Source organism: Oreochromis aureus, linkage group 7 (genome assembly GCF_013358895.1).
Source record: "Oreochromis aureus strain Israel breed Guangdong linkage group 7, ZZ_aureus, whole genome shotgun sequence".
Lineage (NCBI taxonomy): Eukaryota > Metazoa > Chordata > Actinopteri > Cichliformes > Cichlidae > Oreochromis > Oreochromis aureus.
The window spans coordinates 28,459,189-28,486,004 of record NC_052948.1 but is presented as its reverse complement, the minus strand read 5'-3'; the positions used below and the strand labels follow the sequence as shown (position 1 = coordinate 28,486,004).

At 44.7% G+C, this 26,816-nt stretch overlaps 1 protein-coding gene across 1 annotated transcript; it reads right to left on the bottom strand.

The window, feature by feature from the left end:
- Positions 1-1,421: 1,421 nt before the first annotated feature.
- Positions 1,422-24,059, bottom strand: xpo7 (exportin 7). Its single transcript, XM_031741342.2, has 28 exons — positions 23,936-24,059; positions 17,084-17,230; positions 16,203-16,296; positions 15,738-15,904; positions 15,279-15,344; positions 14,461-14,565; positions 13,381-13,546; positions 13,177-13,250; positions 12,970-13,089; positions 12,747-12,893; positions 11,717-11,889; positions 11,045-11,238; positions 10,865-10,970; positions 10,640-10,775; positions 9,691-9,764; positions 9,508-9,588; positions 9,082-9,145; positions 8,846-8,954; positions 8,453-8,559; positions 8,062-8,150; positions 7,857-7,964; positions 7,302-7,384; positions 6,999-7,213; positions 6,767-6,905; positions 6,507-6,664; positions 6,307-6,405; positions 6,100-6,227; positions 1,422-4,994 (listed from the first exon to the last, which is right to left on the bottom strand). The coding sequence occupies exons 1-28, from the start codon at positions 23,966-23,968 to the stop codon at positions 4,901-4,903; spliced, it is 3,276 nt and encodes a 1,091-aa protein (XP_031597202.1). The 5' UTR covers positions 23,969-24,059; the 3' UTR covers positions 1,422-4,900.
- Between the last annotated feature and the right edge of the window lie 2,757 nt (positions 24,060-26,816).

Here is a 26,816-nt window from a genome sequence, read left to right as displayed (position 1 = left end):
TGTGTAAGTCTAAAGATACAGTCCACCTTTTTCTGCTTCTACTGAATTTAGAGGGTTAGTATCAGGCAGGTACTGCTAATCAATGCATGGATTAACTGATCATGAGTGTGAACACCTCAGTAACAGCATTCAGGTGTGTTAACACGATACAACAATCTCCCTATGAGTGCATGTCCCAGCAAATTCACCAAGTCTACAAAGCTGCATCTGAAGAAAGTCTGTTATAGAAGTGTTGTGCTAATGTTAACTTGCACTGCCGCCATCTTGGTTCGTTAAGTCAGGGTTGGCGGGCCTGTTCCGACTTTCCAACTCAGTAAATTCAACTTTGGGGGCCATCTAGTCGAAAGCTCCAACTCAGACATTGCCTCCCACTTCAAATGGAACACATTAGATAAAATATGTTTACCTGGCTAATGTTAGCTAGTTAGCCTCTTTATACTGTTACACAATTTAATTGTGAAAAAAAATCAACATTTAAAATTACATCACTTGTTTTTAGGTTAGCTTGCTAGCATTACTATAATAATTAACCTTAAACTGAAAGTTAACTTCCTGTTTATTCAAATAGACTTCATCAGATTAAACTGGATTTTCTCTGGTTGATGTTAATTGCTAACATGGGCACGCTACTTGATTTAGAATTTATCGGCTAGCTGGCTGACCTTAGCTTGCTCTCAGATATTTAGCCTCACTTACTGATGTAGCACATGAAAACGTCCGTGCACCCCGTGTATGTTAGAAAATCAGAATCAGTGTGAAGCAGCCAGACTGTGCAATCTGCATACAGTTACGCCCCCATTTTTCTACATAAGGAAACACCTTTACTTGGAGGTGAAGCAGAGACAGTGGTGATGATGTTTAGTGCTACTTTATTTCTTTTGTCCCGTCTCTCTCTCCTACCCCTTAGCAGGTGGAAGCCTTAGGCCATCCCTCCCTGAGACTTTTTTGGCCAGAGGTTTCTTCCTGTTAAAAGGGAGTTTTTCCTTCCCACTCTCACCAAGTGCTTGCTCACTGTTGGGATTTCTCTGCATTTGTGGGGTTTTTATCTTACAATATAAAGCACCTTGATGTGACTGATGCTGTGGCTTCGTGTTATACAAGTAAAACTGATTCTGAGCATCTTGTCACCTACGATGTTTAGGACTATAATGATGTATGGTTTGGAGATGGTGGCCCTAACACTGTCTTAAGATTATCCGATCTTCAGTGGCAGCGAGCAGGATGACATCAGAGGAGAGTGGACATATTCGACAAAGGCTGATGAAGATGGAAAAAAAGAGGACGAGCTTGTGGGAGGTTCATAGTCTTGCTGACTGTTGATGTTGTGAACATAAGCTCACAAAATGAGCAGCACTGCTGCTGAGCACCTGTGGCGAGCTGTAGATCACCTGAGATCAAGGAGAGGATGCGAGGCAGCGAGGTAAAAATCAATGAGGTTTATTTGCAGTCACAATGCTTACACTATATGTAGCAGACATCCAAACAACTCAAACAGCTATTCACTCTATGGACCCAACACATTCACATCAGGGACACAAGCCAAAAAATTAGGAACTCAATAAACATCCGTGAGTGCTGACATGGTTAGAGATGAGCTAGTTGTCACAAACAGTTAGCAGCAACATCGTAGAGAGTAACACAAGTTGCTAATAGACTCCACTTCCTGCTTCTCTTTGTACACCTTCTGCCAAGGTTTGACGACCGATCTGGACGCCTTCGCCGCACTCCCGCCTCGATGGTTTCCCCTCGTCGCTTCCCGCTTGGCGGCTCGGACCTTGGCTGTTTGAGCTCCATCGCGGGTTCAAGCCGTCGCAGCACCGTGAGACGCCACATACACGCACGCCAGGCAACAGAGAGCCACTCCACTCCACGCACACGCAAACACACACAACATCAACGCACACGCCAAAAAGGACTCCCTAAAAAAGGGGGGCAGGCCGAGACCTGGTCCGAGGAATCCAGAGTGTAAACAAAATGGTGGAAACTGCACCCAGCCTACCAGAGGGGAAAATGTAGCTGTGACCATGTTGCTTACACGTTCATCAAGCAGCAGGCGTGTGACACCTGCAGGACGTCGCCACCGGCACCGCCGTCTTGCTCAGAGGAAGGCGGAGCCGCGGCGGCGCAGACGGAATCTTAAAGGGAAGTTCTGCTGCTTTTACAAAAAAACAAACAAACAAACAAACAAAAAAAACCTCCATCAGTTTCTGTGAATTCAGTCAGCTGATCCTGGAGAGGATTTCACGTTTTTTAACTGCATGAAAACGACAAATAATGTGGTGAAACGTGAAATATCGGAAATTATGACCCAACGTACGCCGAAAACTGCCAAAGAACCGATTCACGCGGTGATGAACAAACGGTGACCTTCCTCCCTGACTGGTTTTTCTTGGTCATGTGTCTTTAAATGCCGCCATGGCGCCAAATTCGACTTAAAGTCTCGGTAGAAATTGGTGCTGCCTCAAGATCTGTGGAGGTTTCAGCTCAGCTTTAAACGTTTTCCTCGGTCAGTGGATTCAGTGTTTTTGGACTTTGTTGGTCAGACACTTGAGAACGTCACCGCCGCAAACCTCTGAGACATAAACTCTATTAATCCGACAAAATCCTGTAAAAGTCGCAATATTAAACCAGTCATCGAGGCGAATCGGGGTAATACTGTAACGTTACCATGTGATCACTTTAACAGTCTTTTTCCTGAGTTTGAAGACTGTTTAAAGGCTCGAGTGTTCATTATGATCAGCAACTCCTCTGATGTCAAAGAAGATTTGTGGAGGTTCAAACATGTCGTTTTTACGATGCGTTTAAAGTCTGTCTGAAAAAGAACCCTCACATCTAGTTTTACATGACTCATTGTGTTAACTTAACTGAAAATATGATAACTGAGCGTGATTATATCCTCGTTTTCTGCTGGTTTTATTGGGAAAGTTTATTTTTATTACAAAGGGGGAAAAAAAATCTACAGAAAGCATGAAAATTTTTAAGGTGAAGATATCGGAGAGCTGAAAACTGTTAAGTGGGGCGAAAGAAGGAAGTCCATCAGCTTCAGGAGCTCGAGACTGAAATGCTGCAGATCATAGATAACAGATAAATCAATAACATCTGAATAACAGGGAAAAAATGAAAAATAACTTTTAAGGAGATGTCTTCAGATGTTTGACGAACGTTTAAAAACCCAAAGATGAAGAGTTTAAAATAACGCAGCTTTAATTAATCATCAGAACAAGCAAGTTAATGATCTGCTTTAGTGTCGCAGGAAAAAGAAAAGCTGGAACTTAAGAAGAACAAAATATCTAAAAGTTCAACATTTGAAACATTTTGAGGCTGAAAACTTTTACGACTCTTCCTCACAACAGAAGCTCTAATCAAGGAATAATCAGCAGATTATATCATCAAAAATCTGACTGAATATTGATAATTATGTTCGGCTTTGTGTTGTCTCTAAAATCGTCACTGCAGCTCCAGTAATAATAATAATAATACTAATAATAATAATGATAATAATAATTATCATACAAATACGGCTTTGATGATTTCCTCTGTATTTGGAAACCTGGGTTGTGACCTGTCAGCCTGATGACACCCTGAACTTCTCTGAACACTGAAATGTCAGTCTACTGTAAACTTAAAGAGGTAAAGTTTTGTTTTGATCGCGCTTTAGTCAAACTGAAGTTGATGAAGTGCCAGCTTATTGTTCTGCAGCTTACAGTTATAATAATAATGACGATGATGAAGCGTTTCTTTGATTATGAAAAAAGGCCAGAAAACTGAAAAATGTGAAGAATCAGAAAAGCTTCAGCATTTTTAACTTTTGTTTTTTCACAGCTGAAGGTGTTTTTTTTTTCTTTTTATAATGATGGCTGGACAAAAAGTTTCACGTGACCAAGAAAAACAGGAGCTAATCACTATTTTTGCCTTCAAATCATTGTTATGACGCTCTGACAAACATGCTGACATTAGACCAACTTTAAGCGGAAGGTTTAGCGAGCCTTCACAATAAAAGCGGCTCTAATGAAAGATGTTTGGTCTGCTGAAGGTGTTTAATTCAGTCCGAGCACCACCGAAAAGCCCAAAGATCTCCAGGTTAGTGTTGTGGGCAAAGAAAAACAGGAAATGAGGACGGAGGCGGCGTTTTTCTGCCTCGCTGTGACCAAAGTGTGACGGTTTTGTGACGCTGAGGAGGAAAAGCAGCAGGACGGTCCCTCTGAGGCCGTCATTTGGGAATATTTACATCACTTCAAGCAGCAGAGACGGAGAAAAATGTACAACATGGATGCTCTGAGCCTCCCTTTCCGTTAGTGTGTGTACCTCTGCTTCCTGTTCTTGCCCCGCCCACCCTCCGGCCTCGCGCCCACGCAGACAGACATGTGCACTAACTCACTATTCTGTAAAAAGCTCAATCACACGTTGGTTTGTCGTCTCGTCTTTGTGGGTTTTTAAAGTCGATCATTATAAACATTGTTCAAAATGTTACGAAAGAAAATGTACACTTGGTTTCTCGGGTGGTTTCTATACAAGGCAGGCAGAAGCGGATTACTACGTTTACCGGCGTTCGTCCCCTTCGTCCCCTCGCCGCCTCTTCTGGCTGCGGCGCACTCCACTTCCTGTCAGTGATTCAGAGTGCTCAGACATGCTCCCTCCCCCCTCCCCCCCTCTGTTCAAGCAGCCAGGTGAGCCGGGCGTGGCGGGCTGGCTTTAAAATAGATCTGTATATATTTATATATGCTTATATCAAAAAGGAGGAGGGGGAGGGGGAGGGCTGAATCGGTGTCGTGGCGGGGTGATGATCCCCAGGCATCCGGGCCCGGGGGGGGAGAGGGGGATGCAGAGAGGTGAGGGGTAGGAGGCCGTGGAGAGGCGGGTCGAGGGGCCGGGCGAGCTCGGCAGGCGGCCGCGTGGAATGTCAGCTCATCATGTCGTTGCTGTTGACACCGTATGTCGAGTTCTTCATGCTGTCGTTTACCTCCCTCCTGAACACCGACAAGTTCTGCGTGAACCTGCAGAAAACACACACAGAGCATTTTTACCTCATCAGGCACACGAATAACTCCCCTCAGTGTTCCCCTGCAGGAGGTCAGAACCAGCTAATCCCGACTGTTAACATCCGCCCACTTTAAAACGCGTTTATTTGTGGAAAAGCTCAGAAAGGCAGCGCTCCTTTCAGGGCCTGACCAGCATGTAACGCACGTGTTTTTACAGGATAAATTTGTGGTTTTGTGAATGAAGTCTGGTGGAGAGGAGCAGATCTGCGGCATCAGCACAGAAACACTCGTTAGTTACCGAGGGCTACCGTGGGAATCATTAGGATTTTTTGGTTGTTACAGCGCAGACTGATGTATAACTGCTCGACTAGAGTAATGTGACCACGCACTGCACAGACCGCAGCAATATCTGCACGTCAGCCGAGGTTTGAGGTTAGATATAGACCGTGAACAAACACAATATTTGTACAGAAATAATTTCAAGCTCATTTTTCACAGTTTTCGTCCTTTTAAGTCACCCAGACCTTCAGCTGCTGCTCCATCACACATCACACCTTCTGAAGGTTCTCCATCAGCAGCTTTACTTTCCTAATTCAGTTCTTTCCAGTTGATGAGGAAATTTGACGTGTTCGGGATCACAACGTAACAATAGTAACTGGACGACTTACTACACACACCGATCGTCCTGACGTCCCCCCAGCAGCAGGTTATATTATAATGCACAATGTGTGTCACCAAAACTAAGGTGCGCCTTGAGGCGACTTTTGTTGTGATTTGGCGCTATATAAATAAAATTGAATTGAATTGTTGTTGTTCCACATCACTAAACATTGGTCTTCATATATCGTTCAGGCTGTTTAGGATTACACAAGAAAAAATGTTTTCCTCCAGTTTAAGCGAGTAACAAATCAGTGACAGCAGTAATCGAGTCCACAGCAGTACCTTTAGTTTGTACCTACTTGTGGGCGTGGCTTTCTGCAGGTAACCCTGTCTGTGCTCATACAAGCCCTGCTGCAGAGTCTGAATGATCACAGACTGAGTGACAGTCTGTGAGTGGCTTTTATCTCTAATGCTGAGCTACGATCCTGACTGAATGAGGATGAATGCTGCCTGCTCTCACCTGTCCCGGTTCTTTGTTAGTAGATTTCTCTCGATTCCCTCCATCAAGTTCTCGAAACATAAGTGCATGGCTTGCTGCTTCTCAGGCGGCTGGCTGTTGACGATGCTGTTCCTCAAGTCAGCGAAATACTGCAGTTAGAAAACACGTGTTATAGCGCACACGGATCCATACGGTGCCACCTCTGAGGCGAGTGCGAGCAGCGGTTACCTTCTCATTGAGCAGGATGAGCCCTAAGAGTGGCCGCGACATCGACCACTGGTTCCTGCAGTCCTCGAAGATGATGATGTTCAGAACGGTGGACAGCATCTGATCAACGACAGCAGCAAGGTGTCAACACGTGTGTGTGTGTGTGTGGTGGTGGTGGTGGTGGTGGGGGGTGTCAGGTGACTCAGGTGTGATCAGCTTACCTGCTGGATCATCTCCGGGTGCTGCTGCATGATGTGCAGGAAGCGGTCGTCTGTCGCCATGGGAGCGGGACGCTTCTTGGTGGAGCGCGACAGCTGCTTGAACAGGTAGGTGACGATGTGGTCGAGGCTGGAACAGCAGCCAGTGCACACCATCGTATCTGAAACACACACACAATGATGTAGCTCCAACACACACGCGCACTCTCACACACACACACATACAAACACACACTCAAACCTGACCATTGCCGCTGCCTTACCGAGCGCCGTGAGGCCTTCTGATATGGAGGACAGGATGTACATGACGACGTGAGGCTCCAGGCTTGCGATGAAGTTCATGTGGTCCTGCGTCAGCACCTCCAGCAGAGAGTAAAAGGACTGACTGAGCTTCGGGTAGTCCTGCAGAGACAGGACCAGAGGTCAAGGGTTAAAAACTCCCTCAAACAGAGTCCACGTCTCCAAAGTCACAAAAACCTGTGAGGTGGAGCATACCAGCAGGTCACTGTGAGGGATGGACAGCAGTAGTTTGATGAAGGTCTGTAAGGCGTTGTCCAGAGCGTCGTCGCCATACAGACGGAAGACCCCGAAGTTGACGTAGTTCCCGCTGAGCACCGCCTTCAGCATGGCAAAGCACACGCTGACACCCTTCAGCTTCACCCCGTACACTTGGTCCTTCGGGACCTCGCCCAGTGTCAGGATCCGATTCCCTAAAGGAGAAAACAGGAACTCGATGAGCGGCGCAGAGCAAAGACAGTTATCTGTTTGAGGCGGTTGAGTGGGGGTCAAAGGTTGTACCATAGGTCGTGATCATCTTGCTGGTTTCTCTGAACAGCAGGATGCCGTTTGGTGACGACACGTCAAACTGAAGCCGCTGTGATCTGAAAACAAAACAAAAACCAAACACAGAGACCTTTCACCTCTACATTTGATCTGAAAGGAGATGCGCTTTGGTTTCTGAGCCGAGTCAAACATCACTGAAGACCAGCTATGTTAGTCACGCCTGATCACCAGAACTCTGAAAATGTTCAAGTGTCAGACCTCTGAGGCGGCTCCCTGAGGGACACTTTAATGTTTCACCCTCATTTAAAACTTCCTGTGCTGATCGTTCTGCTGACGTTCACTGTGTGTACTGTTAGAATTAACCAATGAAAACACTCGCACAGCTCCTGCTGGGAGGGGAATTGCTACACATCTGATCACAGCTGATCCCGGGCCGCCCATGGGCTGCCTTTACTTTCTCTGAGTCGTCTGTGGATCCTCACATGCTAAACCGTTATAAGGACGTGACAGCACAGAGGTCAGAGGTCATACTCCCAAACTGGCGATGCCTCAGTCACCGGGCAGGTTTACCTGTTGTGGACGAGCTCTGCCATGAGCTTAAGGACCGGCGTGGTGCATGCTGGGTCGTGGTACCACAGCTCGATGGCCCGCTGCAGGATGGGCATGTAGGTTGGGTATCTGCGGAGCGGGTTAAGGACACACCCTCATTGTTTACACAGTAAACAGAAAAATCAGGATCTGACCGTGGGTTGATCGGAAGTCAGTGTAAGGATACATCCAGTCAAACAGCATCATGAAGCTCGTCTTGGCGTTGAAGGCGAACGCGATGCCTCGCAGGTCCCGGACCAAACCCACCAGAGTCCTCTGCAGGAGGAAGAGGAGGAGGAAGGTCAACATTTCTAAATGTGTGCTCAGCTGCTTCTGCTGGAGTTTCCTCATGTTTAAGCAGCGTCACAGTTTTATTAGCACAACACTGAGTTACACCCGCTTTATTCTTTATCCCTCCTACACCCGCCATCGCTGTGTCACGCATGCGTTTACGCACACACACAGAAACACAAACACACGAGCAACACAATGTGTGTCTGTCTGCAAAAACAGAAATAAACGTTTGACAAAACTGACGCCGTTTATGTGTCTGTGTGTGAGGGTGTGGGTGTCCTAACCTTGGCTTCCTGCTCGTTAAAGGTGTTTGTACTCAGCATCTGAGCCACTGCTTCAAACGCCGCCGTCAGAGGCAGCATGAACTGTTCGAACTGGTCCTCATCTTCACCTGCAGACACACACGCAAGGCTCAGTGTAAACTGTGTGTGTGGCTCCTGCACACCACGTCACACTTCATTTCCTGTCTCCTGAGTTTCAGGCAGCAGTGTCTCTCCTGCTTCAGCTTTTGTGTTGTTACAAATAAAAACTTTCAGCTGCTTCTTCATCACAAGGGGGCGCCACAGTGGGTCGTTCTGGATCTGTGTCTCAGCGACATTTCGCCAAGTGAAGTCTACAAAAAGTCAAACATTGGAGAACCTGAAGCCACACCAGCGTATGTGTGTGTGTCTGCGTACCTAAATCGACCATCAGCAGGCGTCCTAGTGCAGTGTAGAAGGTGGTCCGACACCTCATGTCGCTCAGGTTGGACTGGTTGTTCACTCCCAGGAAGGAGAAGTGCTCGCTCTGACAAAGACAGCAGCAGGAAGTTCATCACAGCTCACTTTCTTCTTCTCCTGTGACGCGTGTGTGTCAGCTCGACTTGTTTTAATCAGACGTGAAACTCGGGCTCTGATAAATGTGAAGTACTCACCGTGTGGTTGTTCAGCATGAACTGGACAGCACTGAGCTTCACCAGCTTCCTTACGCTGCTGTACGTGCAGACAGTGAAGTCAAGGAGAAAATGCTCACCCAGAGCCCCGCCCCTTCCTTTAACTCAGTGCCTGGTTTTAATTGTAAGTCCTTAGGATGGATTCATTATCCTGTTCAGTAGCTTTTCATGACTCAGTTCATAATTATCCTTATTTATTATACACCAGGCCCTCAGCTCATCTGAAACAAGCTGCTCAACATTTAAAGACAACTTTCTTCTGATTGGCTGCCCCTCATTAATGAGAAGATCAGGTGGGCAGGGCTTCTTCTGCTTTACTTTCACTACAGAAAAACAACAACAACAAAGATAAAAGCTGGACTAAATCAACATGACAACACTTGTGTGGGTCACAGACACGAAGGATATCCTAAGGAGAGGTCGTTCAGGAGCTGGAGTGTCTTGGAGGTGATTGGTTCACACTGGCCCCAGTACTTCAAGTTTGTGATACTGAAAGAAAGGAAAGTTTATATTGACAGCGGCTGAGAGTTTGTTTAGCTTTGAACATCGGCTCTCAGGTGTGCCGGAGTTACCTGGACTTCAGTTACTCACATTTTCCCTATAAAGACGCTCAGTACCATCGTCTCGTCATTCAAGCCCAAAACTTCTGATAGTCGTCGATAAAGCTACGAACAAACACAAACAGGAAGTCACATGATCACCACACGACTGCTGCTTCAGAGGACACTGTAAATCATATCTCTGTTTTCAGTTTGGAACAGGCTGCTTCTTATTATTTTACATTAGTTCCAATGAAAACAGAAACAATAATAATAATGAATATTTTAATAAAATAATTTCAAACCTGTGCACTTCATTTTTGTTTGATCACCCGCAGCGTTTAAAAAGGGTTTCAGGACTTTACTACTCCCCTAAATTTAGTTTTAGCCCCAACACGCTAATTCGATTGAATCCAGCCAGCCAGAAATCAGTAATTTGGCCCGAGCACTGTATGAACGACGCTCCAGATTCAGTCAGACTTCCTGGCCCGAGAACAGGTACCAGAACTGAATCCAAAAGTAAGGCCTCGGGTTTGACTGATGTTTTGGATGGACTGAGGTTCTCCGATCTCTGGAGGCTGGAGACTTTTCCGAGTTCCTTCTGGGCATCCTGAGGCATTCCTGGGCCAGCTGAGATATATAATCATATACTCTGTGCAGTGAGTTACTGCTGCGCCCTGGGGTCGGCTCACAGGTGAGAATCCAGGCCCCGGATCAGCCTCTCAGCTGGTTTGGGAATGCCTTGGGAACCACTGGAGGAGGGAACTGACCATCAGACTCACAGCTGACTCTACGTCTACCTAACGCCACATCCTGAATTTTAAACACCACCATTATGCTCTGCGAGCCAGCAGGGGGCACTAACACTAACCACAATCTAATTTCAAGCACTTATCTGGACGTTCATGTTTTGCAGTTTCTGAGCAGAGAGATCACACAGAGTCAGACCTGCTCATTCCTGTCAGCTGAAAGGGCGGAGCTTACAGAGAGGCGGGGCTTACCTTTGATGATTTCTGCACCTGGTCACCGATGTAGATCTTTCTGAACTGCTCAAAGAAACTGAGCATGGCGAGCTCCAGCCTCTCATTCCCGGCTTGAGCTAGCCGCGAGTCCGTCAGGTTCATGAGCTGCAGCACCCTGAGGCAAACGCAGGAAACGCAAGGTTAGGCTTTCAGCGACAGGAAGCCACGCCCCCAGACACCAGCTCGCCACATTCCCACTCTTACCGACAGACTAACTCTCCATCCATGGCATCCTGCTCGTCTGTGCTCGCGAACGACACGCGTCCTCCGATCACTGCCCCGATTATGTAAACCAACCACGTGAGCCGACCTGCAGAGAAGCAGAGGAGGCGTCAGAATCCCGAAGTCCCCAAAATAGCACAGGGGTGTGGCTCGCGCTCTTACCCTCCTGCACCGTGATGTCCATGGCGCTCGAGTTAGTGGACTGCAGCAGCTCCTGGTAGGTCTGAGCCGCCTGGTCGAACAGCTGGACAAGCAGCGCGCACGTCTTCTCGTACTCGCAGCGGCCGATGGTGGAAAGCTGGTCCAGCTGCTGCTGAACGAGGCCGGCGTCGTCCAGAGGGTCCTCCAGCCCGTCCCTGCGGACAGAGACACTCTCAGCTCGTCCCCAAAAACCCTCAGCGGAAGCTTGCCTGAGCCATCACCGACCCAACCCTTCAGACTCAAACCAGCGTCACTGTACCGATTCACAGCCACAAACACCGAACACATCATGGGAGTAACATCCAGAAACCGTTCCCAACACATCTAAGTTTTTATGTACATCTTATGAACGCATTAATAAAATTAAAGGTTTTTCTTTTTCATATAAATTTATGATTTCATTTCTTTTCAAACAATTTTAACATGAGCAAAGCCAAGTTATTGTCTGATAACAAACCCCAACCCTTCTGAGCCTTCACGCTCAGTGCGCTGACTATCTGAATGCTGTGAGAACTGGAATAAAAGAAAATGCAGCTCTTTTGCTGTAAAATCAAACGAGATGAAACGTCCTAAATCCTGTCTAACTTAAGGTTGCCGTAGTTCCCCCTGTTGGACCGACTGCGGCGGTCTCACCTGAGGATGACGTGGACCGACTCGAGCCGGGACGTGATGTAGGCCTTGGTGACCTCTGGAGTGTACGTCTCCAGCAGGTGGGGCTCCGTGGCTTTAACGTAAGGGACCGACGCCGCCAGGCGCTGCCACAGGCTCAGCAGGTAGTGAACACTGTTGGGGGCAAACTCCCAGTGCTGAGGAGGAGGAGTAAAGAGTCAGGTACACAACACTGCTGCTTGACCACACTCTTCATCACTCTAAGTGATTTAAATAATTTACTAAAAGTGAAAATGCTGAGATTTATTCTACATACCTTCAGAAAACACAGACCTCACCGCTACACCATAAAACCCTCATATCGACCATCTATAACTATATATTCATAATTATCAACTTTAACTCAACACTTGCAGCAAAACTTGCTGAATGGAAACTAGTCTGTGCATTCAGAGCAGCGGCAGGAAACCTCGTGTTTCCCCACACAGCTCAGGTGACTTTACACCTTCGTTAATCTCAGTTTTAGTCCAAGTCAGATTAAACTAGCACAGATTAAACTGATGTAACTTTCAGAATAATTTTAAATAATAATAATAATTAAAAAAAATCTCACAAGGAACAAGAGTAAAAAAAAAACCCCAAGAAAATAAACAAAAAAACATTTGTTTAAATTATGATTAAAAAACTTAGAAATAATTCAAATAAAATTAAAAAGGACCGCACACATGAGGTATTCTAAGACCTGGAGAAGTCAAAATTGAAATAAAAATAAAATAAACAAATTTTTTCTTCTTCGTAAATGTATGAGAACTTCCCCAAGAAGGAAATAGCCACAAAACAAAAATCTTAAAGGGAAGCCTCGTGGCTGTCATAAAGACCAAGAGCAGGAGGTCACATGACACAAACACAAAACAAAAACAAACAAACGAACAAACAAGTCTTTTTTTTTTTTTTTTTTTTTAAAAAGATGAAATTATAATATTTTTATTTATTTACTTATTTTAAATGGACGACACACATGCACTATTACAGACGGAAAAAGTTAAAAACCCACCTGGAGACTGGTGACGGTGAAGTTGGCGATGAGGCGGATGACCTCGGGGTAGTTTTCCACTTTGACCAGCTCGCCCAGCTGGTAGTTACTCTTCAGCCTCGCCAGCAGGCGACAGAACTCGTGGTAGTTGTTTGGATCGGGCAAACACTGAAGCACAAACACACATTGTTAAACACACACCAAGCTACAGAGGTGTGTGTGTTTTCAGACAGGTGTGTGTTACCTGTGGGTTTGCCAGTATCCTCTTCACTCCGTCCACCAGGTGTGACAGAAACTTTGCTCGCTCTGCATTGTTGAAGAGAGACCTCCGAACTGAGGCGATCTGAACTAGACACGACAACACCTGCACCCAGATACACACACAGTCATGAACAGGAAAGCTTCACGCCTCAGTCTGCAGGCTGTAGTCACATTGACTGTGCTCACTTACCAGCGGGGAGAGGGATGGAGGGATGGAATGATATAAATTGAAAAAAAGCTGCAGGGTGGAGGAATCGAGGAACGCTGCGGAAGAGAAAACACAGATTTAAACGTTTTTTACTTCGCTGAGCATTTTCACGTTATCGTGAGGCAGTAAATCTCAGTAACGGCGCCACATTAATGTGTAAACGGTGGGCGCGCCTCGCTCCTCTACCTGATCTCCATGATGTGGGGATCTGCACGGTGCACAGGTCGTCCGACGACTCGTCCGTGGAGGTTCCTATGAAGTCGTAGTTGAGGCAATTGTAGCTGAGCTTGAGGAGCTGCATCAGCAGGCCGTGCTGGGACTCATCGTTCAGGTTCAGGTTCTTCCCTGAAGCCTGAAAGGCAAATGCATAATAATCAGCTGCTCTCAGGCATTTAATATGATCTGTTAGTGTCCACAACGAGCTGCTGAAACAAACATGCTCACGCTGACCCAAAATAAGTGGTAAATGGCCTGTATAGTGCTTTACTAGTCCCTAAGGACCCCAAAGCGCTTTACACATCCAGTCATCCACCCATTCACACACTGGTGATGGCAAGCTACATTGTAGCCACAGCCACCCTGGGGCACACTGACAGAGGCGAGGCTACCGGACACTGGCGCCACCGGGCCCTCTGACCACCACCAGTAGGCAACGGGTGAAGTGTCTTGCCCAAGCACACAACGACCGAGACTGTCCAAGCCGGGGCTCGAACCGGCAACCTTCCGATTACAAGGCGACCTCCCAACTCTTGAGCCACGATCGCCCTTATACATCTTTATACGAGCTTTTACAGCAGCTTTGCGTGATCCACAGATCAAAATAATCCTTCTTTGTCCTACACTGAGCCTCAGTTCAGCCTCTGTCTCTTTAAGACCCCTATTTTCTTTTGATTAGCAGGCTTCCAGAAGTTGGCCAAAGGGCAGCACTTGTGTTTTCCTTGCAGAGATCACATTTTCATACTTTCCGCTCTTTGTTTGAAGCATCGACACATGTTTAATATGGACATTAAATATCTGGTACAAAGAACACAAGAGATTTATTCTCTTTGCATTTCCATGTTAGCCTGACACTGTCAAAGAAAAAGAATAAATCTCAAGTTAAAGTAGATAAATTGAGGAATTGATACAAAATTAAATACAGAACAAAAATAAAATAACACACATCTTAAATAACTAAAAAACTAAAAGAGGGAAATCAGTACAAAAATGAAATGCAGTGTAAATGTACGCCTGTATGGGAGAAACTGCCGACAGGACAAAACAAACCTGCTTGAGGAGGTTGCAGGAAAGCGTGAAAATGTCAAAGAGCGAGGAGTCTCTGAACGAGGAGGCGATCTTCCTGTGTTTGGTCAGAGGATGCGTCGTGTCAGCCTGAGGAGGGGAAAAAAAAAGAAAGATCAGAGTCGGCAGAAAATCTGAGGACCAACCATCACACTGGTGATTTCATCATCAACAAAAAATAAATAAAAATGACACTTCCAGAGTTTAGCTTCAATATCCTGCATTGTACGCTCGCTGTGCACAGATATATTTTATTTTGGAATCAAGTCAAGTCACCTTTTAATCCACCTTACTGAACTTTTTATTTTTAAGACACTTTATTATTTCCTTGCATTTTTTAAAGCTGCTGTACTTTTTTGAACATTATAACTACGTTGATTTATTTTTGCTCTACTGAGCCACCTTAACTTTGTGCAATAAATAAAATCCACCTGTCACGTTATTTAATGTTTCCTAATTCAGTGAGTATTTGGTAACATCCCTGGAGCAGGTGACACTCATAGGGATCATTTTCATGTTCTGTAGAAGAAAGGTCAAATGCCCCTTTGCGGTTGGTCAGATGCTGCCAACATCAATACTTTCGTTGAACGAGTTAACGATCATGTGACTGTTTATCCTGACTGCTGATGTTAGTGTAGGTGAATCTGGATACAGGAAAGGTATCCTGGATATGCTGAACTTGTTTTGTAGTATAGAGCCCAGTTTGGTCTGGACACGTCATCAAACATGCAAACTCTTCGGCCTGCTGTGGTCAGATCTGTTTAAATCTGCCACACCTCCATAAACTGCATGCTGCGACTCACCTGATTGATCTCATTGGTCAGCTGGGACAGGATGGTGACGCCTATGATGCAGTGTTCAACGCTGTCCTGTAAAAACAACCACACAAAAGGTTAGAGATGCACACAGATCATGTTCAACTAATCCAGGCTTAAATGATCCTGTTTCTTTCCTTCTTCTCACACATTCAACAAAACAGGTCCAGAAACAGAGTAAGCAGGTCTGAGCCATGTAAACGACTACAGGTCATTATGACATCAAAGTACGCTGCACATTTACACCTGAAACCAGAACAATGCATCCTTCGCCAGATCCAATGAGCCTACTTAACAGTTATAAAAGCACCGAAACCACCATGGTAATGATCCAACCAATAAGCTGAATCTTCTTACTTTTAAAAACTTTAAAACTTTTTATTTTGACAAATTAAATAAATAAATAAACACGAGATTCACAGGACCGAAGGGTTTCAGCGCTCTGACCTGCAGGAAACGTGTCACGTCTCCGATCACGTTCCTGAACACGTAGTCGTCTTTCTGACAGTCGAACCAGCCCAGCTTGGTGATCCTGGCGTACAGCTGGATCAGAGCCTGCGTCACAAACGCCGCCAACTTCGGCCGCGTCGCCAGGTAGTTCAGCACATAGTTCCCTTAAAAACAAAAACAAAAAAAAACAAGCAGCACAATTAGCACCGGCTTTTCAAAATAAAACACTGAAACACCCTGCTTAACTTTAGTGAAAACCCCACAAAAACCCCATTACTAGTTGAACCTCAACTAGTAATACAGATTTGGTTATATTTTCAAAGACAAACATCTTCATTGTCATTATTGAGGTTTGATGAGTGCATCTCTGTTGTGACTGTTAACGCATCACTCCAGCTTCTCTTTAATCCTCAGACTGACCTGACCTGCAGGGTTTATCTGTTTTTTTCAGGAGATACTCACGGATATCGATGCGTTGCTCGAGGGGTAGAGGGTTGCTGGTCCGAGAAACCAGTTTTGACAAACAGGTGGCTGCGAGCAGCTGAGAATATGAAGACTGACAGGAGACAAAACAGTGAGGTCAGGTTATCTCCTCTGAAAGCCATCTACATGCTTTTATTCTGACAACAGAGGAGGAAGAGGAAATGGCCTTTCAGACATGAACTCCAACCTGATAAGCCGGTTAGTGAAGGGATGCTCCATCGTTATCTCAGGCAGATGAAAGAATAGAAATCCTAAAGTATACCTGCACATGTACAGAAACCTGCTCATAAATATGAAGTATGAGCTGAGCTCCACTTCATTTTAGAGTTACCTCTTCATTAGTGTGGGGGCTCAGTGATCTTCACCTGGATGACACGATACTTTCATCCATCCCAATTAAAACAAACCCCTTGAAATATTTCAATTTGTGTTTATCAAGTACAAATATTTAAAACTTTGTCATGTTGGCATTCTTGGATTTTATCGTGTGTCTGCACGTTGTGGTCATGTTTCTGCGTCATACCGTTTCTCTCTATGAGAGGAAACGCTGCCCACCCGTGAGGTGAAGCTTTTGCAGGTGAACCTGTGGAAGGATTAGTCAGTGCTCAGCTAACCCTCATCAGGGCGTGACTCCCCCCCCCCTCATTTTTCACTGACTTGACTTTTGTCTGAGTTAAAGATGGAGCACAAAACTGAAAGTCTTCATGCTTTCAGCTTGTCCAAAAATCCCCCATCATGTCTGCTGAGTCTGATCTGAGGGTCAGGCACAGGACTGTCTGACCCTGCAGAGCATCATCTCTGCTAACGTGGGAAAGTTAAACTGAAGCTGCTCGGACCGCGCGGCTGTAGTTTGTACTCACACTGCCTCTCTCCAGCAGCAGCTGACATTTGCTGAGACAGTCGGGGCTGTTGGTGAACTCCACCAGAGCTTTCTCAGCCTGGTGTCGGACGGCGGTGTCGGTGGTCTCGTACAGCTGCTTACACAGGATCTCCAGCTGGGCGAGGCCCTGGATAAGACAGAGGAACACAGCGCAGGCTTATCAGCGAGCCGCAGCCGGCTCGAGTCTTTCATCGTTTCAGACAAACAGAGATCACAGCAGATAAGACGGGCGGCCACGCCGAACTTTACACACTCATAATCACAGACAACCACGGCGAGCGCCATCTGCTCCAACCGTCTCGGGTTACTTTCTAGGAAAACTACAAAGACAGCACCAAAGATGGAGGACAGTGGCATGAGTGCAGGTGGAAGCTGATGGTCTGATGGTGTTTTCAGCCTCCACCTAGGTGCGCTAGCCACCTCCACTCGTGTGATGCATTGAGGGTACGTGGAGTGAGGTACGACCAAGCACTGCATCATGTGCGTCGCACTTCTGCAAGCGTCAGATAAGCGGCGAACACCAAACCCCGCCCACGGTGACGCCTGCAGACCCTCAGCTTACAATCAGCTTCACGAGAAACTCATTAAGTTCAACAGAAGAAGAAGAAGGAACACACACACACACACACACACACACACTCTAATAACATCTAAGGAAAAAACCAAACCAAACCAAAAGGTATCCCGCAACAAATTATTTCAAATAAAACAGGAACATTTTTCAGTTTTCCTCATAAATTTGTTTTCCTTGTGTAAATTTTCCACATTTTCCCGAGGTGTCGCATCAGCCTGATTCCGGCTCTTCCCGGTGCAGCAGCCGACAGATGCTTCCAGTTTCTAATTTTAAATCAAACCGTTTCTATTTTTAAATTTGTGCCATGCGTCTGGCCTGCAGATGGATGTTTTCTGGATTTTAACTGCTGCTTTTATTTTGCAGATGCATACTCTGGGTGCTCTAATCTCACAGGTGACATCCACTCTCTCTAAGGACCAGCAGGGGGTGACTCCTCTGAGGTCTGATTGGATCTAAGTCACCTGACCTCTGAGCTCATCAAACACTTTCTGATGAGTTTGTAGGTTAGTTTTATGAGTGAATAAAAGTGAAGTTTATTTTGGTCCCATTAGAATGAGGGAGGACGATAACGAGTCCTGACTGCTGAGTCTGTTTTCCATATGAAAATCAACCAGATCTAAGAAACGTTCCCAGACTTCCTGTAACTCTGAAAGCATTCACAGTACAAAGGTTAATTTTTCATGGCTTCATTAAATTAAATTAAAAAGAAAATCAGCTGATTCTGAAGTTTCCTTTGATTTAGTTGATTTAATATGAAATGAACTGTTTTCAGTCCATTTTACAAAATAAAAGCTTCTGTAATTAAGTGAAAATGACGAAGAAATCTGGGCTAACAATGAGCACAGAGGTTCATAGAGAGCTGCATGCTTTACTTTCATTATTCAGGACTAACCTGAACTTCTGCCATTTGAACTGGTTCCCATAACACAGGAGCTGGTTTTACAACTTCCTCACAAAGTTTCCTCACCGTGCTGCCACTGAGCAACACTTCTGGGCTGGCGTTAAACTCTCAGATTTCAGTTTTCACAACCATCAAACTAGCTCACGACCTTCAGATCCCACTGAGAGTGACAGCTTTTGATGGCCTGTTATTCTGTTTATCACATGTTTGTGACTGAATATCAGGTCTGTGTGCGTCTTTATCCTGATACTGTTGTTGTATTTGTGTAAATGCTGCTGCCCTCTTGGACACGTCTCCTTTGAAACAGACTTTTACCTGATAAATAAAGGATCACTATAAATGTGATGTGACTCGAGCCAGCAGCCTCCAACCATCAGACCAGTTACATGAAATGAAGTTCTCATCAGCTCAACTAAAACTGCTTTCAGCAGGAAAGGAAAGACTTCGAGGAATTAATCTGAATTTCCTGATTTCCAGCAGAAAAATTACAGATAAGAAACAAATCAAACGAAAAGAAAATCTTTAAAGTTATGATTGAGGAGCCTTATTTTTACCTGGCTAACACCAACTTCACCCTGATATACGATTCAAAGTCCTCAAACCACTCATATCGGAAACATTTTAAAATCTGGCTCATAAAGAAACCAGAAACCCGAGCATCACGGTGTAAATGTACTGGCTTCCTGCCTCTGGGCTGTATGCAGACCTCCCCTTCACACCATCACAAGGAGTGGAGAGGAACTTTCTCTCACTGGATCAATAAATCAATCGGCTTTAACGCTGATCCATGTGGAAATAAGGATGCAGTTTCTTTACGGTGGCAGCTAACATGTCCTCACTGGTCTAACTTTGTGTTTTTGGTCCATAAACAGTGAAAACTTCACCTGTGCTGACTCTGACGTCTAATCTTAATTAAATAAACCCAGAGACTCACATTTACCGTCACAAACAACTCAGAAACACAAACAAACGTGAAAGAAGTAGCAAACCTTTGATTCCTTTTGATTCTGTCCGTTTGTCTGCATAATTATCATATTCAGTCAATAACTCTTAACACAGTTGGTCTCTTTTTATTCGACCGGCTTCTCAAAGAGTTTCTAATAACCTTAATCCTAAAACGATGTGAACCAGAGCACATCTTTAACTTTCTGCTCGTAACCCTGCAAGCACCTTCAACAATATTCTTCTTTATTAGATTCAGGATGTCTAAAACTGCAGAACAGAAGGATGCATTTGGTTTTTAGTTTTATAATAAAGATATAAACCCCAAATTTGTAAATGCTGTAGGTAAGTGTGAAGGTAAATCTGACTTAGAGGGTTGGTACTGAGTTTGAGTCCAGCTGCAGGCCTGCGAGCAGCAGCGTGAACGTCACAGATCTGAATGTATCTGCGTCAGAGCTTTTTCTGCCGTCAAACCGCAACTCTGTAAAACTGTAACTGTGGCAGTTTGAAAGGTTGGGTTGGCCGCGCTTTAGCTTGTCATTTAGAAACATGCCGCGGCCGTGCTGGAGACACGAGCACACAGGTGTGATGATTTCATCACCGGTTCAGTGGCGATGAGATGCTGCAACAGCTGAAAGAGACCAAACTTTCTCCTCCTCCCACACCTGCACTGACACAGAGGTGTTTTCTTTATGGCTTCAGGAGAGTCCAGCCCACCTCAGAAACACCAACAGCCACTGAGCCAAGCTTCAGGCTGAAGCTTTACAGGTACGCTAGCAGAGAAACATCTCAGCCTCCTCTGGTGATGCTGCAGGAGCATCGACCTCCCCGCTGACGGCACACAGACCAATCAGAATGAATAAAATACTCAGCTGCACTAACCTCACCTGCTTCGCTCGAACCCGCAGACGTGCCTCTAACACAGACAACAACCTGGGAAGCTTCTGCAGCCGGCAGCCTCACACGCCTGAACACCACAGCAGTGACTTTATAAAGGTTTGTTAGTCCGTGTGCACTCTGACGTTGCCTCAGGTCACACTGAAAATCTGAACAAATTTTAAATTTGGGTCACTCCAAGTGTCAGACAGGACACTGGCTAATGACAAGACAATGACACCTGTCATGGAAACACTCCTGCACTAACTTCTCTTTGTTTTCAAGGTTTGTATTTTCTACGACGACTCGAAGCGAGACTCAGGAAACTGTTTATTCCTCATCTAAACTTATGAAGAGTCACTTCAATGAAAATGAGGTACAAAAACAACCGAAGCGTCCAAACAGCAGCCGTGTTCACCAAAGACTTTAAATAACCTGTATTTAAACTGAACATTAATCAGCCTGTTAGTTGTCTCGGTTTTGTACAAATATGCAACTACTTCTATCATTTAATCCACCTGGAAACACACAGCGTCCCGTGGAGGCACCATAGAGGTCGGGTGTGATCCTGACAGGATCGCAGGTGTAAGGATGGAGGAGATCTGACCCCCGGCGCTCCCTCAGAGACCAGAGACAGGCTGGCAGATTTGGTCATTTGGGAGGAGCTCGTAGCACAGACGCTGCTCCTCCAGCTGAGGAGGTGCAGCACCTGACTAGAATGCGTCCCACAGAGAGAGGTGGGGAGTCTCTGCTTAGACCCAGGTAAGCATCAGAAAACAGAGATCATAAATAATAACCTCACAGGAATAGGCTCAGTCTAAACCTGAGAGCAGATTTTTTATTTATTAACGCGTTTTATATTCTATAAACTCCTCACGGCTCTGCAGGCTCGAGCTACAAAGGCCCATGTGTGCAGAAACATAATAAACATAATGGAGGGATATCCTGTGAAACCTCCCGAATCATTAAATATTCAGGAGGTGATTTTTGGTCTGAAGCTTATCTCCATAAACAGAGAACCTGTGGGAGGCGTCAGGGAGCAGACGGCTGATCAGCTATTATCTAAAGATTACCAGATGGACATTTAATCATCATTAGCAGGAGTCCTGAACATCAGAGGAGCACGGCTGTCAATACAGACCACCCCTTTTTATTCAAATAAACACACAGGTGTGTGAAAAACAGACGATTCAGGGCCTGAAATGTCTGAAGAAAAATCCTCTCCATCATCATCTGCTGTCACAACACAAACATTAGAAACTGTTTTATGGAGCTAAAGAGCGAAAATCTCTTTCCCTGCTGTGCAGTGACTCCAGCCTGAGGAACGTGTGTGAGGAACACCAGCGTAAACGTTGGACTTCAACATGAACTTTTTAGACTCAGGCAGGTCACTCTGGCCGCATGGCGCTGGCCCTCGACACGCCACATCACATCATCTTTGGATGACAGCTCATAACAGATGAACTGACTAAAGTTAGTGTTTGATCACAGGAATGAAGGTGTTTGGGCTCTAACATGAGAGGATCTTTTAACAATTACACATTAATGTTATTTTATTACAGTGAGGAAAGTGAACAACCCTCCATCAGAACAAGGCAGCTACACGATCATCAGTCTGGAGACAAACGGCTGAGTAAAACAAACAGCACACAGTGGAAACGGGCAGTAAATATCAGCCTGATCTTTATTCCACCAAAAACTGTCTCAGTAACACCAGAAAGAACTTAAGTGGTTCATTTTCAGTCATTTAAAATCATTAAAAATACTTAAAGTCTGCTTTCTGTTAGATTTCACCTAAAAATACTTAAAAACAAGGATCTGGGCTTATTGTGTGCCAGAATCACAGAAATTCAACTTAATCCAGCTACGAGAACTGCCCGACGTGAGGCCCTTCTCTTACTTTACCCAAACATTATTAATTATGAATTTATGAGCTACATCCAGCTCAGTGGTACCAGTATAACCATTACATAAGTGAAGACTTTCACCTGGATTATCAGACACTTTATGGCACTCACAGGATCATAAACCTGGGAGTAGGTGATGAAGTAAGTGTCATTTCCAGGGGAAAAAAAGCTTTAAAAACTTTATTTGAGGTTAAATCTGCTAACTTAAAACTGTTTTTTATAAAGTTTGCTGTTTTCATGACTTTGAATTTATAGTTAATCTGTATAATCATAAAAATAACTGCTAGAATAATTTATATTATCATTTTTATCACTAATAAATATTTTCTCCCCAGTACTCTGACCAGAGCTGAGACTGAAAAACCTGAAATCATCGTCACAAGGTTACCCAGAATCCCTCAGAAACTCACCTGAACGTTTGGTTACCTGGTAAATTATTTAAATATTAATGAAATCAGGCTGAGATGTTCCACTTTGACCACATTCAGTGAATCTGTGACCCACCTGAGTTCGTACCACCCTTCCTGGGATTAAAGCTGATCACAGATAAACTGATTAAAGTTACTCTAAAGCAGAAACAATAACGACCTGTTACAGCCTCTAACATGAGAGGACCGGATGAGTTTCTCCTCATAGTTCATGCATGCTGTGCGCAATTAACAATATATTATGTCATGTCACACACAGCTCATGTGACCAGCAGAGAAAACGAAAGCTGGCTTCACCTGTCCCTCAGCACAAAGTCTCCACAGTCTCCTCACTGAGTTCCCTGCAGGGACATCATGGAGGAAGCCCACAGCAGCTGAACTTCATCCCTCTCCTCCTTCGGCTTCCCAAACATGTGCCGGAGCACAGCGGCTTGGCTAGCTGCCGCTCCAGGCTGCCCACACCAGGGTGAAACCCCCACTGTCCTCACCCTGGAGCCCCTCGCGGGTCCGGCCCGGTACCGTCGCCCTGTTTCACCGACTAACGCTCACACAGACCAGGTCATGTTTTCAAACACGCTCGGGCGGGAGAAGTTGACGTGTGGAGATGCTAACGTTAGCCTAGCCTGCTGCATGGCTGGGTGTCGTTACCGGAGCGAGCTGTGAATAAAAACACAAAAACCTGGAACTCCGGGACAGAAGCTCCGGGTACCGGGCCCGGTCCGTCGGTCCGGCCGGGATAAACGTGTTTACGGCGGTTCCCGGTGGCGCCAGGTGACCGTGCGTGCTAGCCTGGCAGCTATCCGTCTACAGCTAACCGCCTGTTTCATTGTTTACTTCACTGAAATACACCGACTTTTCCCGCCGCTCGCCCTCCGGTTACCCGCCTCTGACGGCCACGGACGCCGGAGCTCACCGGTCTGTACACTCGGAGCCCGCAGACTCCCTTGTTCGCCCCGGAGCCCGATCCCTCCCCTGGCTGCTAACAGCGGCTAGCCTCCAGCCCGTGCTGTGACAGCAGGCCACAAGTCAACACAGGCGGCCGCATCCTTTCTTTCTCCCCGCTAGCTCCACCGCGGCCGCCGCCCGCAAGCACCGGCTACACGCCGGCTCCGTGCCGGGAGCGGCGCACTCGGATCCGGCCTCAGCTTCAGCTGCGCCCGCCTACAGAAATTATCCGCGACAAAAACATGAAACCTCCACTTACCTGCACATGATCCGCCATTTTTCTCCATTTCATGCACCTCTCACTCCCCCGCTTATGGGTAACCAAAGTGACAACAGCGCCCCCGCTGGTGGCCGCTGGCAGGACTCCAGCAGCACGATGCAACACAATGAAACACAATGGAACGCAATTTAATATAACACAATACAATTTAATACAGTTAAATACAACATAAAACAATTTAATACAACACAATGTAATTTAACAATGCAAATAGATCAATAAACTATACATCTCATTAATACAGTGCTGTAAGACAATATGTTACAATACAACACAATGTAATGCACTACAACACATTGGAATCAAATACATAGAGATATGAATGCATAATAACATGTAACAAAGATAAGTTAGGCATACAATAAGAGTTTGTTTAGTGACAGACATTTAAAAAACTCGTTAGAAAACCTTTTTTTTTTTATAAACTTCTGACTTTTTAAATTAATTTAACTGTCATATTATTATTATTATTATTATTATTATTATTATTATTATTAGCAGTAGTAGTAGTAGTAGTACTATAAGTTTTTGAACTGACATTTTTAAAGATGCTTATAGATAGATGGACTAAATGGACAAATGTAATGTAACATCCTATCATATAGTAACACATCAGAAAACAGTGTTATAACGTATGATTTATTAAATTGAATATTTTATTTGTATTTTTAAAGTTATTTTGTGTTTATTTATTGCACTTGCGATTTTTATATTATTACTAATTATTTGGTTACTCCATATCCAGACTTCAATGCCAGTGACGACAGTGCAATTCTTCGGCGTGCCATTGAAAGTAAAGGAATGAATGAGGATGTGATCATTGCAGTCCTTAGCGCCTTGAGGCAACTGTTGTGATTTGGCGCTATATAAATAAAATTGAATTGAATTATTTATATTTACATTTATAATTATATTTTGCTTGATTGTATTTGGGATTGTTTAATTTCAGGTGAGTTTTGACCTCATTAGCCTATTTGTTTGGTCATATTATATCTAAGCCCTTGTTGTATTTTTGTTGCTGTTTGAATGAATGTCCTAAACGCTGGATTATTAAAATATTTCTGTTGTTGAGTCATAATCTTAAACACCACAGTGCATGTAGTCCAATGAAGCTAATATCTAACACGATAACATGTTTGAGTATAAAACTGGAAGGTGTGTTGTGGGTACCGCAGTCCCCCCTGGTGGATGTTAGTGGATCTACACAGGTAAGCCCAAAAGTAATCAGAAAGGAATACATTCATATTTTTTCATTTATTTAAATTTGTAATTTTTGAGTGATAGCACCATCACCTCACAGCAAGAAGGTCGTGGGTTTAAATCCATCGGCTGCCTGGGTTCTTTCCGTTTGTATGTTCTCCCCATGCACAGTCCAAAGACCTGCTCGTTAGGTGAACTACTGATCTGGAATCTGCTGTAGGTGTGAATGACTGTCTGTGTTATTCCTGCCATATACTGGTGACCTGTCCAGGATGCACCCACCTCTCGCCCAGTGAGAGCTGGGATAGGCTTCAGCACCCCAGCACCCCAGAACTGGGTAAATGGATGGGTGGATGTCATCTTTATGATATTTCTATTTAAATAAATAGATATGTGTATAAACAACAGGTTTTATGTGCCTCTGTGATCACAGTGTGATCTCCACATTTGCAGACAGATGTGCAGCTCCTCAAAGAATGAGCTTTGAATGAACCTGACTTTCATGTTGTTCTGTAATCATCATCATGCACTCAGAGCCAGTCTGTGTTTAACATGCACACTAACAAAGACTGCAGCTGTCAGGTGCCACACACACTTTTTTCTTAGAATAAAAGTCACATTTAAACATATTTTATGTTTGAAATGTTGGATCTTTTCCCCTTAAATTCTGAATTTTGTGTTTTCTCTTCAGGCAAAAAAAGAAAGAAAAAAGGTTTGATTTGGGCTGGTTTTCTAATTTTTTTTCCTCTCTCTGTTATTTCCGGTTTTTATTTGGTCACAGTCATGTTGTTATTGTAAATTGTTATGTTGCTGTTGTAAATAAAGGTTTGAAGGTTAAAAAAAAGAGGCAGGTTTGATAACGATGATAAACGTCTTCTGCAGTGGCTGAGACAATACTGTAGTTTCAGGTCTGACCGCCAGAGGGCAGAATACTGCCAGCACTCTGACAGAGGGTCAAAACTTTCTATGCGGACTTTCAAAATAAAATCAGCAGCGTAAACAGCTACCACGAGAGAAGTTTTACTAAAAGTAGAAACATGGCAGGAGCAAATAACTGTTTCTGAGTCAAAGAATGTGTAACGTTTGATATTTGCTGATGAATTTCAAGTGTTTGGTTTGATCAAATAAATATTAATCAGAGTTAGAGTTATGAAAAAAAAAAAATCCATCACACCAACCATCTGCATGGGGTCCTTCATTACATCCATGAACCTCGTCTGAGGTCTTCCTCTTCTCCTCCCAGCTGGCAGCTCCATCCATCCCCTGAACATGTGCAAACCATTTTTTAAATGACAGCTCAGCCTTCACCGCCTCACAATGCTGTGATTGCAGCCTTTCCTCAACTCTCTGTTTATTATTTAAACTAAATCATCAGAACATGGAAACATAATCATCACATCAAAATGATGTCATTGGAAGAATGTGTTACGGTTTGCGGGGCAAGCCGTGTGAATTATTAAAGGGCCCAAGATGCAGGTAGCTTCTGAAGTGAGCGAGCTTTATTGCGACGGTGAGATAACAAACAAAGGAAAGGGCGGCGAGAAACAGAACTAGAAATACTCTATACTGGGAGAACTAAAACTTAAACAACAAAACCTGAACACAAGTGAAAGCAACTGGCAGGGAGAATTCACAGGATGACGGCAAGCGATACGCAGAC

Coding starts and splice junctions, on each gene's coding strand:
- xpo7 (XM_031741342.2), bottom strand. CDS start 23,968: ATGAAATGGAGAAAAATGGCGGATCATGTGCAG. Junction 12,894..12,969: donor GGATACTGGCAAACCCACAG/GTAACACACACC, acceptor TTTGTGCTTCAG/TGTTTGCCCGATCCAAACAA. Junction 8,955..9,081: donor TCATGCTGAACAACCACACG/GTGAGTACTTCA, acceptor TGTCTTTGTCAG/AGCGAGCACTTCTCCTTCCT.